Source organism: Drosophila montana, unplaced genomic scaffold (genome assembly GCF_035044405.1).
Source record: "Drosophila montana isolate Dmon_TW-CO22-7 unplaced genomic scaffold, ASM3504440v1 contig_3218_1, whole genome shotgun sequence".
Lineage (NCBI taxonomy): Eukaryota > Metazoa > Arthropoda > Insecta > Diptera > Drosophilidae > Drosophila > Drosophila montana.
In genome coordinates this window covers 467,090-482,508 of record NW_026998098.1, presented here as the reverse complement: position 1 = coordinate 482,508, position 15,419 = coordinate 467,090, and the positions used below count along the sequence as shown (strand labels likewise).

The following is a 15,419-nucleotide window of genomic DNA, read 5'->3' as shown; positions in this document are numbered from 1 at the left end:
ATGAAAAACGAAATAAAATATGCGCCTGAATCTTGGTCATTTGGAAGACATAAATTAATAAAGAACGAAGAAACAAAGCCGAAACATAAATACATATAGAGATTATACAAATGTACATTGTCAACCTTTCCTGTTGTCTTTAAAATATAACCGAAACTGATTAGTTTAGGAATATGATTTTTATAATGTGAAAGTATAGTGCTTGGATATACAGGAGTGCATGTACCTATGAATTAAATTAGAAAAGAATATTACGTAGGTGAAACCAATTTGCTGGATATAAGTGCATTAAATACACGTAATTAAAGGGTGAAATATTCGATTAGCTATGGAGTTTCAATATTTTATAAGACGGACCGCTTGCGTGGAACTGCATAAGTTTTTATTGTGCTGTGGCTGTGGTCTGAATATATAGTTATAAACAGGAAATCAATAGGTAAGACTCAACTCTAGAATTAATTAAAGGCAACCCTTTCTTTCTTAAAAAATCGGTACAAAGGGTTAATTGGTTTTGTGCAAATGTATGTAACAGGCAGTAGGAAGCATCTCCGAACCTATACATTCCTGATCAGTATCAAAAGTCTGTCTTTCCGTCCGTCTACCCATACGTAAATTCGGACGCATTCGCTGCGATCTCGAATACTATGAGAGCTAAAGACTTCAAGTTTTGAACGTAGTGTCTTCTGATATCCAGTCGGAGTTAGTATCAAATGTTTTGAGGAATTCGTTTGATTATATATCGGGGCTTAAAAGGGCTAGATAGCCTTTCGTATTGTATACATAGAACCAAAATATTTACTTTTCGGATACCTTCCCTTTATACATTTGGAATTCAATATTTATGCCCAATAAAATTAATAATCAAAATCGGACAATATATACCGAGCTAAGCGCAAAAGTATGGGGAAAAGGCTGAAGAAACACAGACACAGCATAAACTGACTTTTCCTGTGTATTTATCTTATAGTCCCGACCAGAGCACTCCTACTTATATATCAGAGTAATGTGAGATTGAGTTCCGTAAATCCCAATTCTTAGCTCGTTTTGATTACTCCAATAAAACGATCAAGGAAACAAGCGAATACCATTTCATTGACAGGCTGCACTTGGTCTGATAACATCATCAGTTACTACTTTATATGAGCACATCTTTTTGGCTATCCGGCTGCCGGCTGCCGGCAGCGGTTGTTGCCCCAAATTGCTGACCATCAATTCAAAAAATGTTTCAGTTGAATGAAAAAAAGTTGCGCTTTTAACTATTCAACTTTGTTGCCATTGCAGCGCAGGTTGCACCAACTCTCCCGCCGGTTAGTTTCGTGAACTCCAGCTGAGTGACTGTGCGAGTGACTGACTGACTGAGTGACTGAGTGACTGACTGAAGGACTGACTGACTGAGTGAGCAGCTCTGCTCGCATACCCGACTGACCACAAAAACCGCAACTTAATAATAATTTTTGCTGCAACAATTTTTCTGCGTTTGCTTCTCTTTTGCTGCGGCAATTAAAAATTTTTACCTTATTTGTTCCACTTTTCGAGTGTTCTCCGCGTCGTCCGCAGCTCCGCTGCCCGCTGCCCGCTGCCTTCCCCGCTCAATTCCTATCAGTTGCCATTCGCTGCGCTACAGTCTTGTCGCCCCAGCACAAATTTTGCATGGTCATTTATTTTTTTGCACACACAAAGTAACTGGAAATAGGACTGAGACTGCGACTGCGACTGTGTGACATCTAGATTGTGAAAGCCCCGCCACCCGCGGCGCCGCTCCACACGCATATCCCTGACCAATGTCCTGGCATTCTGGCAACGCGCTGTTACTAATTAAAAACGCAAATGGGTTTATGATGTTGCACAAGTTGCGGTTCGCTTAAGGGGAATGGGAATGGTGAATGGGGAGTGGGGAGCGGAGAGCGGGGAAAGGAAGCGTTTTTACTGCTGTCGCTGCACAAATGTAACACAATAAAGGGCAAAGAAAAACTGAAAAGATGTTGTAAAGAAAAGCATAAAAGTGCGCGGCATTAAAACAAATTTTTGTATCGTTCTCTTCTGCTCTCTTCCGCTCTCTTCAGTACGATTCTGTTCTGTTCATTCTTCTCTGTTTTCTGTGCTGACAAAAATGAGGCGAAAAATACAAAAATTCAGCTTGGAGTGCTACTCCTCTGCTCTGTGGCTTTTGCTGGCTTTTGCTCCTGCCCTCGCTGCCCAGTCCCCTGACCCAGTGCCGCAGCCGAGAATTGTCAACGTTGAAGCTTTATGCTTTGACTTTATCGCCTTTATCTCGCTCCCACTCTGTGTGTGGCTGGGTCACGCTTTTCGCGCTATCTCCCTCAGTTCTGACTGGCATGTTTTGTATTTTATTAGCGTGAAAATTTTTCAAAGGTGTCAGCAGTTTGCATATGTATGTGCGTGTGTGTGTGGAGGAGGAGGAAATGTGAGACGACTTGTAAATGATGCGAAGATGCCAGCTGACGAGCTCTTGTTAGGCTAGGGTGCAGGCAGCTCGAAGAATGGGCTAGCAATTTAAAAGGAAACAATGCTCTGCTTCTTCAACACCACCCAAACATAGTGTTGGGCAACATTTGCAGGCACATTTAATGAAAGTTTTTCTGGAACAGCCAACGAAATGCGGTCGACTGGGGGGAAATAACAGTGGAGCACGAAAAATATTTTTAATTGCCAAATTTATGCAACAGAAATTGTTTTTCAAAACAAAAGCCTGCCCCATCCCTTCGTTTCGCTCAGTCTTTTTGTCTGCTGTGCTAATTTATATGTTAATTTTTTTATGCTCTTTTTTCATATTTCTATTTATTTCGTATAGTGTGCATATTATGAGTATTTTCTGCTGCTTTGGTATTTTTGTTGATGCGGTCGCTTTATTTTGAATACAAAAACAGCAAAGGATCCCAACCGTTGGTGTCCCTATTGAAAAAGGCGTACCGTTGTTTTTCTTTTTTGGTTTTTTGTTTTTGGGTTCTATTTTGCATGAAATTTTGCTGAGCACACACAAAAAGCCACCAGAAAAGAGACCGCAGCAGAGTGAGAGAGAAAGACGGTGTGAGGGGGGGGGGGGGGGGGGGAGCGGATGGCTTTGGGCAGTTGCTCATAGGCAACTTTTTAATTTTCGGCACAAATTAGAATAATAGTCAACGGATATTACACAATAGATCCTGCGGACTCGGGACGTCGCCCATTTTTGGCTTGTGGCGCGTGTTGTGCGGATTTCCGGTCAGTCAGCTGTGGTCAACTAGAAAACCAAATACCGTAACTAAAAGCCAGGCTAACAACTTTCGAACATTTGTTGAAAGTTTAAAGAAAAACTTTTAAATTAAAACTTGACTAAGATACTTTGAAAGCAAAGGAAGTGACTGGAATTAGTTAAAAAAAAAACAGAGAAGTATTGCCTTAAAGACTTTCTCTGAGAAGCTGTCAAAAGAAACACGGTGTTCACTCCGTTATCAGAACATTCAGAAACAATATTTTTCCAAACAACCTTTTGATTTAATTATCTCCCCCCAGTAGAAGGGTTTCGCGAACCTAATCTAACCGAAACCACATAATAAATTCGAAAAAAAATACTTTATAGCTTGTTTTTGTACGCAATACAATATCAGACAGCGATAATTTGCTGGAAATTAGGGACAAGTCCTGTTTTAAAGCCTAAATTGTTCCTCTTCTTTGGTGTAACTTTTCTCGACTATTGCCATCTCTGTCTGACCTTGCAGCCTAACTTTTTGGCTTGCTATGCCTTATGTTATGCTCATATTTATACCCGCAACAATGTGCGCCTCGTAAAACAATTTATAACTTTTGCGCTTTTGCCTAATAAGTTGGCATGTTGTGGCCAATAAGTTGCCGCAGAATAACCCCCCTGCCCATGACCATGCCTCACCTAAGCAAAACCAGGCGACATCCCGTGCGCCACACACAAGTGTGTCCTGGCAGACGACAGGCCGTTGTAGTAGTCGAAACTATGTGAAGTACGAAAAGTGCAACGCGCTCTTCTCCCCCCTTCCTGGCAGAAAACTAAATTACAAGCATTGGGGAAAGAACAACAATAACAACAATAACAGCCTGCAGCACTCCGGTGCAGCTATTCGCCGCCCGCCGCACCTCTTCCCACAAGTTGGCAGCAATTTGTCGTTGTTGTTGTTGTTGTTGCTGCCTTAACTACTGTTAATTCTTCTAATTGTGTGTACGTTGTTTGCGTGCGCTAATGTCGCATATGCACAAACAACTACAGCAACAACAACAGCAGCAGCAGCAGCAGGAGCTGCAGCAACACCTATGGGACAAGTCGGGCGCAGGAGGCGTGTCATGGAAATGTGTAACTGTTTATGCCAGCATCGCTCGCGTTCTACACTTGAGATTTTTGTTGTTGTTGTTGTGCTGCTTGACAAGTAATACGGCAACTGCAAGAAGAGAGACAGAGAAAGGGACAGTGTGAGAATGAGAGTGCCAGGGAAAGGGAAACATGAAAGGAGGAATTACTCCCTGCTCTCGTACTTATTTGTGCAAAGCGCTGCACGCACCGCGTGAATGTGTGCGTGAGTGTGCGTGTGTGTGCAAGCTTTGTTATTGTTAAATGTAATTAAATTATGCAGATGAGTGCCAACATGTCGCTGGCTGTTGATGCTGCTGCTGCTGCTGCTGCGTATAAAACAAATTGCATAGAAAAGCGTTTGCGTATTTTACATACTCGTGTTGACAAACAGCTGGCCAACATTGACAAATGTGCTAAAATACAGTTGCAACTGTCTACAATGTTGAAAGAAAAAAGATTTTCCTATTTGCGTACATTTTACTAAAAACAAATAAAAAATTCCATCGCCTGGCAGCGGTGGGATTCGAACCCACGCCTCCGAGGAGACTGGTGCCTTAAACCAGCGCCTTAGACCGCTCGGCCACGCTACCACATGTTGTACCAATGAAATATGAATGTATATGAGTAGACAAAAAAGTTTATGCAAATTTCACTAGTGATCAGCTATCAAGAGGAATTAATTTATATTTATCAATATGTATTCGTGGGATATACACATATGGAAAATATGTATTGCTGTGACATTCATAGAAAATATCTAAACTTTTCAATATCAGATCATTTATATTCGCATATTTTATATATCTATTTACCCAAGTATAGTCAAAAGATTTAGTTTTGCATGTGCTTTAGTCAAAAGGTGGTTCTAAAGTCGGATCAAACTAAACTAGTTCAAATAGTTCAACTGTTAACATAAAAACATAAATCAACTGAATATTCTCATTTTTAATAATTATATATTTACCATATATCTTATATATATTATTTTACTTAGTTACTTCTACATGATGATTTGTTTATCGCTATACTCACTTATCGTGATGCTGGGGATAGTTTTTGGACAGGAAGATAACAAGACATCCAAAGTTAGCGCAAAAACTTTTTTGCCCAACGTATACCTAGCCGGCGGAGTAGGCTTCCAGCCCGACGGTCAAAAGTCTCTACCCAACGGACAAGTGTTCCTCCCCAACGGACAACAGTTCCTTCCTTACACCCCACAGTTCCCTCCTAACGGCAGAGAGTTCATTCCCAACGGCCAACAGTTCCCTCCCAACGGCCAACAGTTCCCTCCCAACGGCGCACAGTTCCTTCCCTACGGACAACAGACCCCTCCCAACGGCGCACAGCTCCTTCCCTACGGACAACAGACCCCTCCCAATGGAGAACAGTCCGCTCCCAACGCCCAAGAGATCGCCCCCAAGCAGAGCTGTCTACCCAGGGTAGGTGGCTGAATGAAATAAGTATATAGAATCAGCTTACTAATACATTTTTTTTTAGGAATGGGCCGCCAACTGCCCAACTTCTCCGCGGCCCTTTATTCCTTTAATGAATCCAGTCTTGGTTAATTATATTTTGACCTTACACAACTACCTACGTAGTTCAGCATTGACGGGACGAAGTCCACCTCCGAAGGTGATCCCGCTTCGCTGGAACCCAGATCTGGCCACCTTAGCGGAAGGTAATATTATGCAGTGCAAGGTGGTCCATGATGAATGTGCGTCTGTGAAATACAAGAGGTCCGCACAGAACATAGCGCTAAGTAGCTATACGGGAAATTTGAATGCCCGATCGGACAACGAGTTGGTGAAGTCGTGCCTTCACTCGTGGTGGAACGAGTACAAGGCTAGCAACTATCAGGATGTAGGTCACGGCAAACATATCGCAGTGGGCTGTGCTGCCTCCAGATTCTATCAGAATAATGAGCATAAATTCCTGTTTGCCTGCAATTATGCTACGACCGATCCAAACGGAAATCTAGAGCTCGCTAATGGCCGAAGGACCGCAGCGGCCATTAATATATTTTCCTAAATGAGACTTTGTTTTTGTAAAATAAAAGGGATACGATAAGAGTATTCCCCATGAAGTCAACATTTTAGATGATTTATTAATAAAGCTAACCATACCTAAACATTCGTTTTCATGCATCTAATTGCAATATTAAATTGTATAACATTTCACATCCGTAGATTAATTTTACCAAATACGGGCGCAACATATCCCCCGTAACAATGGACAGTTATAACCCAATAATAATGAAATCCGCCGCAAATATGATCAGCAATAATAATCCTCACTTATTCAATAGGTAGCATAGCAAGCGATAAAAGTATCTGTCTGAGCAAAGTATATAGGATTTTCCGAATAGGTTTTTCTTTAGGAATCTTAGTAACGCTCCCCATCGTCTGTGCAACCTATTTCAGTTGGATGAGCCCCAATATAACGGAACACATAAGGCAGTCGCTCGTTGCCGCGATTTGTCTCAGCTCAGAGGATGGGCACGATGCGCTAGGGCCCTGTACTGGCCAGTTTAGTTATTTAATTTGATTTACTTATTAAGAGTCGAGAAAACGATTGTCAAATTAAGTAATTGTAATATATGTATGCATAATATACGAAAAGAGATATGCATAGCGTAATCTGTCGCGCACGAAGGTAGCAATAAAGAACGATTGTTCCGGGTAGGCAGAGAGCAGAGTAATGAAGACGATAACTTCTGTAGGAGGACAACACCGAGGATTGTTCTACGGTTGGTTAACGAAGGGAAGATTACGAATAAGAAGCCTGCTGGCAACTGAGTTTAAAACTCTCAGGACAAAAATCAGAATTTGCTTCTTAACTATGGGAGCACTATGTTATGCAGAGAAAGATGGAGTAAACCGCCTGCACGGCAACAAGATTTAAATCAACCGGACAAAATGTGGCAGTTACGACCTACACGCACACCCCTAACCGGAAAAGGATGAGCAGCTGGTGAAGTCATCAATTAAAATGCGGTGGAAGGTGGCAACAGTTGACATAATTTAAGCTAAAGAAAGCGCACCACATTTAAGCATCTCCATTTTTACAGTCACTGCTTTGATGGTGGACGGCAACCATGCCGTGGGCAAGGATACGAGGAGTACAACCGTTCCGTATTTGGGAGAGACAATATACATACCTGGACAAATGGCCGCAGGCTGAGAGACGACCTTCTCCGAGTCCTACAATGGTTAATCAGCTTGAAAAATAAATGAGTCCCGATTTCAAAAATTCTTCGATATCGTTGAATCATTTCTAGAATGAGATCCAATAAAGTTCGCATACAAAAAGGAAATATGCGTTTGCTTTCAGTTAAGTTTGTCGTTTATTTGATTTAATCTTCTAGTTCTTGAACAGTTTGCAATTGCTTATCCGAATTGCCATCCATATAATCTCTTAATCTTTAGCATTTGAGAGTTCATTGCATGGATCTTTTTTTTTTTTTTTTCGTCCTGCTTAACGGCAGTTATGAATACTCGTACAATATTAGAATATGATCATATTTTTGGTTGCATTCCTTATATTTTTCTTAATCCTTGTTAATCGTTTTTGTTTTTTGAACGCTCTCTTTTAGCTATACGTGTCCCTTGTAATTTGCTTAAGGTCTATGAAATTTGATTTATTTAATTTCAATGTATATAAATGTTTATATATAACTAGATGATAGATTTGTTGTGTTATGAAATATGAATACGAATTTACGTTTGAATAGCTTTTTCAATTATAATTTGTTAATTTTATATTTTTTTTTTTTACTTATTAGTTTTAGGTTACGTTTAACTCCCTTGTATGTGTTTTGCATTTTGTTCCATTAAATTGTTAAATATGTACAATTATTCAAAAGCGCTAAAAAACGCCACCAACTCGACACACGAAAAAAAAACAGATACAAAAAATGAACAAATAAATATAAAAAAAATAAAATAAAATACGTATACATAAACGAGAAAGCAATCAGCCAAATGGCCATATAAAAACAACAGAAAATTAAATTTGTTCGAGCATACATTTTTTATTTACACATATTTTGTATTTATTTATGTGGCATAAATTGCTTTTGTATTCATATTGTGTCAATTTGTAGTACCTTCTTTATAAATATTGTGTAGTTTTGCATAATTGTAGCTATTTCGCTGCATTTCATAAACTTTTTGTTTATTTTTTCCTCTTCTTTTTTAATATTTATTATTTCAATAAGTAATTTAAGTTTACCTTCTGTGTTCTATTTATATTGAATTTATTAACTACAAAAATGTTTCTTTTTTTTTCTGATATCTATGAACTTTGCCTTTAATTTGCATACATTTTGTTAAGGGTGTTCGGCTTAGATATTGTTTCATTTTTACTTTATGTATATTTATTTCTGAATTTTAGTTTTGTGTTTTATCTTTCTTGCAATATTTTATGCTAAATACATATATATTTTTAATGACTTGTGCTTAAAAGCGTAAATTAATTGTATACAAATTGATTAGTTGTTATTTTAGTATTTTGTCTTTATTTTGTTTATATTCTTTTAGTTTTTGTGCATATCATTTAATTATTTACATGCATTTAAACGTCTAAGTTAAACTTATTAGGTAAATCACTGGATGCGAAAAAAGACCCTGCACAAAACAGCAAAAGAAAATAGTGCGCAGTGTTGGTAATCGTCAGCAGCTGGTAAAACTGTGTTGCTAAATTTAGACAGTTTAAGATCAAACTATGCACAGTGTTGGTATTCGTCAGCAGTTGACTCCGTGTTAAAACTGTGTTGCCTAATGCCGACAGTTTAAGACCAAACTAAGCGCTATCTAGAATGCAATGCATGTCAAACTGTATTTACAAATCAGCTCCGCTCATTTGCCGCTGCCTTTTGTTTCCTTTCTCTTGTTTTTAAACTAAACTCTAATTTATACAAAATGATTTCGCCTGAATAAAGGTAACTAAATATACAATACATAAATATTAATTAATGCATAGTTAAAGTAACACAATGTGATCCAATTCCTCATCAGCCCTTGTAGAAGTGATACAACTCAATATCCCCGCCCCGCTGCTGCGGCTTGGTGCGGCCCAAGGTGCCGCACGATTTCAGCGTATATCAGTGATAGCGACGCAGGCTGCCATTATTGTTATTGTTGCTGCCGTTGGTGTTGTAATTGCCGTTGACCAACACTGCACCGCCGCCGACGCCATTGTGATTGTTGTTTGAGAGAGTTGCCACATTGTTGTTGTTGCTATTAAAGGAACGCCTGCCAGTCGTATTGCCATGCACCAGAGCCATGCCCATGCCATTGCGCAACGGCAGCGCCGGCGGCGGCGGAGTGGGTGTCGGACTGGGCGGCATATCATGATCCAGCGGCAGCGAATAGTGCGAATTGTTGTGTATATATCCGGCATCGGCCATCGCATCACAGGGCTTGGCATAGACGCCGGCTGCGCCGCCGATGCCATTGTGATTGAAGTGATCCTGGGTGAGGCGTATGCCGGCATGGCCATTGGCAAGTGGTTGACTATAATGGGACAGGGTGCTCTCCTGCACGCCGCACTGACGTCCTGCCATGTGTCGGGGCAGGGAGGCATTCAGGCCGAGAACCTTGCCGCCGCCATTGGCCAGCAGTCGCATGTCCTGTTGCGAGTGATGAGAGCGCGGTGTTGTTGTTGCTGTTGTTGTTGCCGATGACTGCGGATTGTTGGTCATGAAGTGGATGTGGCTGAGTTGGGCGAAGGGGGCATGCGACGCATCAACAGCACTGGGCACCTGTAGCTGCTGCAGCGGCGTTCCTGAGGTTGTGGATGCCATGGGACCGTTATGACTGGAGGGGGCACCACCCCGACCCCGCAGCTGAGGTGGGGGTGGAGCTTCTAGCTATAGTTCTGTGACTGGTATCGACCGGCTACCCAAATACTGCGATGAATTGATGCCACTGGGGCAGGGATAGCCCGAAGCGGGATGTACACCGCCGCAACCAGGCGGCGGTCTCGTCATGTACTCCTCATCCGAAAAGGTTTTCTGATACTCGCGTTCCTTGCGCCCCAGCGCCGAGTGACCCTTGAGCATTTCGCGTATGCGACGACGACACGTATAGATTATCAGCGCCAAGGTGGTTATCAGCGCCGCACAGGCGACAACCATGATGCCAATAATGGCCTGCTTGTTGCCCGTGCCGTGGGTGCAGCCCAGCAGAGGTTCGGCCAGCTGCGTCAGCGGTAGTTCCCTCAAATTGGCTGGATAGGAGCAGATTACGGGAGCATACTGATTGCTGCCATTCCTACTGATGAGCAAATTACGCAGCCACATCAGCTGGCAGTCGCACACGAACGGGTTATCCGACAGATCCAGGGTTTGCAAATCCGACCAGGGGAAAAGACCCTCTGAGAGGGAACTCAGATGATTCTCCTTCAAGATGACCGTGCTGAGGTGTGGGAAACCGCCCACGGTATTCGCATGCAACTCATTGAGCTGCTTGTTAGCCGAGAGATTCAAATGCTCCAGATTTGTGTTGTCCGTGAAGGCGCCGCTCTCGACTCGACGCAAGCGCTGAGCTCCAGTAATCTCCAGCTGGCGCAGCTCACGCAAACCCACAAAGGCGCCAGTTGCGATCACCTCGAAGTCATTTTGGCCCAACGACAGCTCCTCCAGACGGGCCAGACGCTGCAAAGCAGCCGAGGGCACAACCTGCAAGCGATTGTCGGAGAGATCCAGATAACGTATGCCCTCCAGACCCTTCAGGGCATCGGCCGATATGTTATGCAGTCCCGCGCCACGCAAGTCCAGGCGCGTCAGAGCCTTGAGATCCTGAAAAGCGCCCGCGGGAATAGTCATAAATGAATTGGTGCCCAAATAAAGCTCCGCTAGGCCGGGCAGCGCTTGGAATGTCAGCTCCGATGGCACCGTAGTCAGGGTATTATCGTCCAAATACAACATGCTCAAATTAATCAGTCCATCCAAGGCATGCGGATCAATGTGACTGATGCGATTCTGGCCAAGATTCAGCTCAACCAATTTAACCATGGGCGAGAAGGTGCGGTACTCCAATTCGGCAATCAGATTGCCCCTCAGATTGAGCACAGTAATTGTGGTTAGGCCCGTAAAGGTTTTGTTCGTCACCTGTCCAATCTTATTATGATTCAGATGCAGCTCCAGCAGCTTGGCATGGTAGGCGAACGAGCGTTCTGGTATCGTTACCATATCATTGTAGGATAAATCAAGGAACTGCAGCTGTGAATAGAACTGCATCGATGAGTCGATGGTCTTCAGCTTGTTGTTCTTAATGACCAGCCGCTGTATGGACGGGTTCAGTGCGATGGGCAGCACATCGAGCGTGCCCACACCGCAGTTGACTTTCAGAGTTTCGTCATCGCATTCACAGCCATTTGGACAATTTGCCAGGCCATTTGTCGGCACGAGCAGCACCAGCAATGTCGTCAGCAGCAGCAACAACAGCGACAGCAACGATGACGGCGACATGGTAATTGCCGCTGCCATTGCCGACGACCCTCGTCTGCTCATTATGTCCCTGTCCCTGTCCCTGTTCCTTTCTCTGTTTCTTTCTCTGTCTACGGGTCTGCAAGCCCGCTTGGAGCTTTACTCCCTTCGTGTGCCTAGTCTGTGGTGTGGTTTGTTTGGTTAGTTGCCTTTGCTGTGACCAGACGTTGACTGTCTGTCGGTAGAGAGCTATCGGTGCAGCTGCTCCTCTCTTCTCTCTCTCTCTCTCTCTCTCTCTCTCTGTCTCTTTCGCACTTGCTGTTGTTCGCTTTATTTTAGGTTAAATACGTTTTAGCCAAGTTTGCCAATGTCTTTCGTATTTGGCGTCCGACATTCGTGTAGCTCTGTCTGCTGTTTAGCCTGTAAATGGAAGGAATTGAGAGGGGGAATGGGTTTTAGTATGTGCGCTTTAAATTGATTTTCCATTAGAGTTCAAAATTGCTTGGCTTTTGGATTTTCATTGGATTTGGCAGCTGCATTCGCCTTCCCGTTGGCTACCCGGCAAGTTAATCGGTAGTTTTGTGGATTATTTTCCGCCTCCTTTGCCCTGTATCCACGCCTATGTCCCCGGCAATGCCTCCAAGCTCTACCTCTATATCTGTTACTCTATTTTGTATTCTTTGGCTGGCAGTAAACAAATGAAGACAATTTAAATGGCCACGGCAACAACATTACCAACAGCATTCGCATTAGTGGCAAAGCCAAATGGAAGCTGGTAATAGTAGAGTTTAACGGGGTCCGGCAGATGCAGCTTTAATCGTGAAGTAGACTCGAGCAACCCTTGACCAGGCAGGGACAGGGCAGGGCTCAAATGGACGTTGGTCCATGGTCGATGGTTTCATCGACCGGATATTTAGCTAGGTAGCTAGGCAAAGTCAGTTAATAACTGCCAGTTTTCTAAGCTTTGTTCTTTAAAAGGTTAGCTGCGTGCTTCGCTCTTACCACTTCCCACATGGGACTATTAGCCCAGTTCCAAGAATTTTCAAAATATTCCAGGGAATATTCATTGGTGGAATGTTGACAATTAATGCCATTAGCTTGGGTTTCGATTCTGTTATGGAGCGCCAGAACAACTCCCGGGTTTGTAACTCAGTTGAATAAGCTTGGGTCTCTCCTCCCTACTGCTCAATGAGATCTGATATCCTATATGCCTATTAGAGCTTCATATAGTGTTCTCCTGTGTTTCTGGACATTCCGGATCTTTTAATGGGGTATGACATGATGGCATAAGGTCTTTCCTTTCTTCTACGCAATGAACAACGATCCGTTCCTTACTGAAGGATTTGAGTTGGGAAAGGTGAGATATGATATCCAATATGCTTATGAGAGTTATGTATAGTGTTCTGTAATTTTTTGGATTTTCTGGAAGCTTTTGATGGGATAGGCATGATGGACTTCTGTACAAACTAAGGTCTTTCCTCCCTTCTGTGCAACGCACAATAATCCGATCCTTGTTAAAAGATTTGTCTGGACATCCTGAGGTATGACATGATAGAATGGTGATGTGGAATGGAGATGTGCAATCTGATATCCAAGATGCCGATGAGGGTTACATACTTATATTGTGCTGCAGTGCTTTTTTTTACATTGTGGAAGATTTTGATTGAATATGACATGATGGAATGGGGATGGGAGATGTGAGATCTGATATCCAAGATGCCTTTGAGGGTTACACATATTGTTCTGCGGTTTTTTTGTTTAATGACATTCTGGAAGATTTTAATGAAGTATGACATGATGGAAGAATGATGGGTGACGTGAGAATCTGGTATCCAAGATGCCTATGAGAGTTATATATGTAATCCATATATTGTTCGGCAGTTTTTTTTTTGAGATTCTGGAAGATTTTGATGGAGTATGACATGATGGAATGGTGTTGAGAGTTGTGAGATCTGATATCCAATATGCCTATGAGAGTTACATATGTTCATTGTTTTGCAATATTTTTGGACATACTGGACATCCTGGGGTATGACATGATGGAATGGTGATGTGGAAAGGTGATGTGCAATTTGATATCCACGATGCCTATGAGGGTAACATATATTGTTCTGCAGTTTTTATTTTCGACATTGTGGAAGATTTTGATGAAGTATGACATGATGGAATGGTGATGGGAGATGTGAGATCTGATATCCAATATGAATATGAGAGTTACATATATTATTCTGCAGCCGTTTTGGACATTCTGGAAGATTTTGATGGAGTGTGACATGATTTTTTAACATAATTATTATTTATTTTATTTAAAATCTGCCCCCTTTTTGGGCAACAATTAAATGTTTTCTTTGACCTATGAAATGATGATGTGTGATGTGAGAAAATGGTATCCAAGATTCCTATGAGAGCCACAAATATTGTTCAGCTAGGTTTTCCCTACTGCGCAATGCACAGTGATCCATTCCTTTCTGGGAGATTTCTCTTTTATGTGAGAGAAGGCGAAGTGAGATCTGATATATCAGATGCCTGTGATATCCTAGATTTATTAGAATATTCTGGAAGCATTTGGTCGGGTTTGTGTTGATGGCCTTCTGAACATAAGTCTTATCCCCCACTGTGCAGTACACTCTTGTGTGTTCCTTCCCAGAGATTTTTCCTTAATGGTTAAAGTGAGAGATGTGGGATCTGATACTGGGATACTGCCTTTTTAAATAACACTCGATCGGTTTGAGTCGTTCCAAAACGCAATTTTAAGAAGGATGTATGCGCGCTGGTAGATTCGAATCGGACACAGTGCCTATATTAACAGGCACTCCATTTGCTATATCAACAAACTGCAAACCGCCTGGGCTCTCAATTTATATTCAATATTAGCCGACAAAGGCTTAAATGACTGTAGCCCAGCTGCATATGGGTTACTGAAAGGCAGGCCTCGGAGCACTTAATTAAAATGCCATTGCTTGAGTTGGATTACGAACTGTCGATGCCTCATTTCTTCCTTAATCGGCTCCCAATCTCCTTAAACTGCACACACACTATCATGTACTGTTATGCACTTGGATTTATCATGCACAATTTTGACATAAAAAAGAGGCTTTCAAGAGCGAAAGAAATGCCATTTTTTTTAGACAATTTCTAATTGTATTCTTGCGTATGATTTGAAAACAAGGGTATAAAAAAAAGCTTGCACAAGACACTGAATATTTTCCATATTCAAATGGCTAATCCAGCTTCAGGTATTTTATAAAGTTAATATAGAGACTTAGTGTTACATTAAAGTCATACAACTTTAATACACCTTTCTTTTAAATTTATTGTTAGTTTTAAGACATAAATAAAGAAGTTCCACTGTTAATTACCTATTTAAATTGCTTCAGTAGACCCCACATAACAGCAACACGAGACAGAATTTAAGACATGCCACATGCGACAGCTCAGTGGCAAACAGAAATTGCTTGGCCCTGCTGCCCCTTCCCTGCTATCGGATTTTTAGCAAGTGAGCCAACCCTTTGTGCCACAGCCTCAGAGTCCCCAAAGTCGAAGCCCATTCAATGGCCAGGCGATGGCAGCGCCCCAAAGGCGACGGGGCCAAAGATATGCCACATAGTTTAGTTTGGTCGAAACTTGAAAAACAACTTGCACTTTGTATGCTTTGGGGACATTTATCAGTTCGGG

General features: G+C 42.1%; 2 protein-coding genes and 1 non-coding gene across 3 annotated transcripts in view; 1 reads left to right on the top strand and 2 right to left on the bottom strand.

Moving 5' to 3' along the window:
* Positions 1-364: 364 nt before the first annotated feature.
* LOC135433545 (uncharacterized) lies at positions 365-6,443 on the top strand. Its single transcript, XM_064689665.1, has 3 exons — positions 365-436; positions 5,310-5,754; positions 5,813-6,443. Exons 2-3 carry the CDS (start codon positions 5,320-5,322, stop codon positions 6,341-6,343), a joined length of 966 nt encoding a protein of 321 aa, XP_064545735.1. The 5' UTR covers positions 365-436; positions 5,310-5,319; the 3' UTR covers positions 6,344-6,443.
* Positions 4,824-4,905, bottom strand: TRNAL-AAG (transfer RNA leucine (anticodon AAG)). Its single transcript has one exon. It is a non-coding gene; the product is annotated as a tRNA-Leu (tRNA).
* Positions 6,444-8,320: 1,877 nt separating the features above from the next.
* caps (capricious) overlaps positions 8,321-15,419 on the bottom strand; it is a 65,169-nt gene continuing 58,070 nt past the window's right edge. The window contains 1 exon segment of the mRNA XM_064689504.1: positions 8,321-12,164. Within this exon segment, the coding sequence (XP_064545574.1) occupies positions 9,327-11,828 (2,502 nt within the window). The 5' untranslated portion in view covers positions 11,829-12,164 and the 3' untranslated portion in view covers positions 8,321-9,326.

Excerpts from the sequence above, each read along its gene's own strand:
- LOC135433545 (XM_064689665.1), top strand. The coding sequence starts at position 5,320 with ATGATGATTTGTTTATCGCTATACTCACTTATCGTGATGCTGGGGATA. Across the intron at positions 5,755-5,812 it reads AGCAGAGCTGTCTACCCAGG|GAATGGGCCGCCAACTGCCC; the intron begins GTAGGTGGCTGA and ends ATTTTTTTTTAG.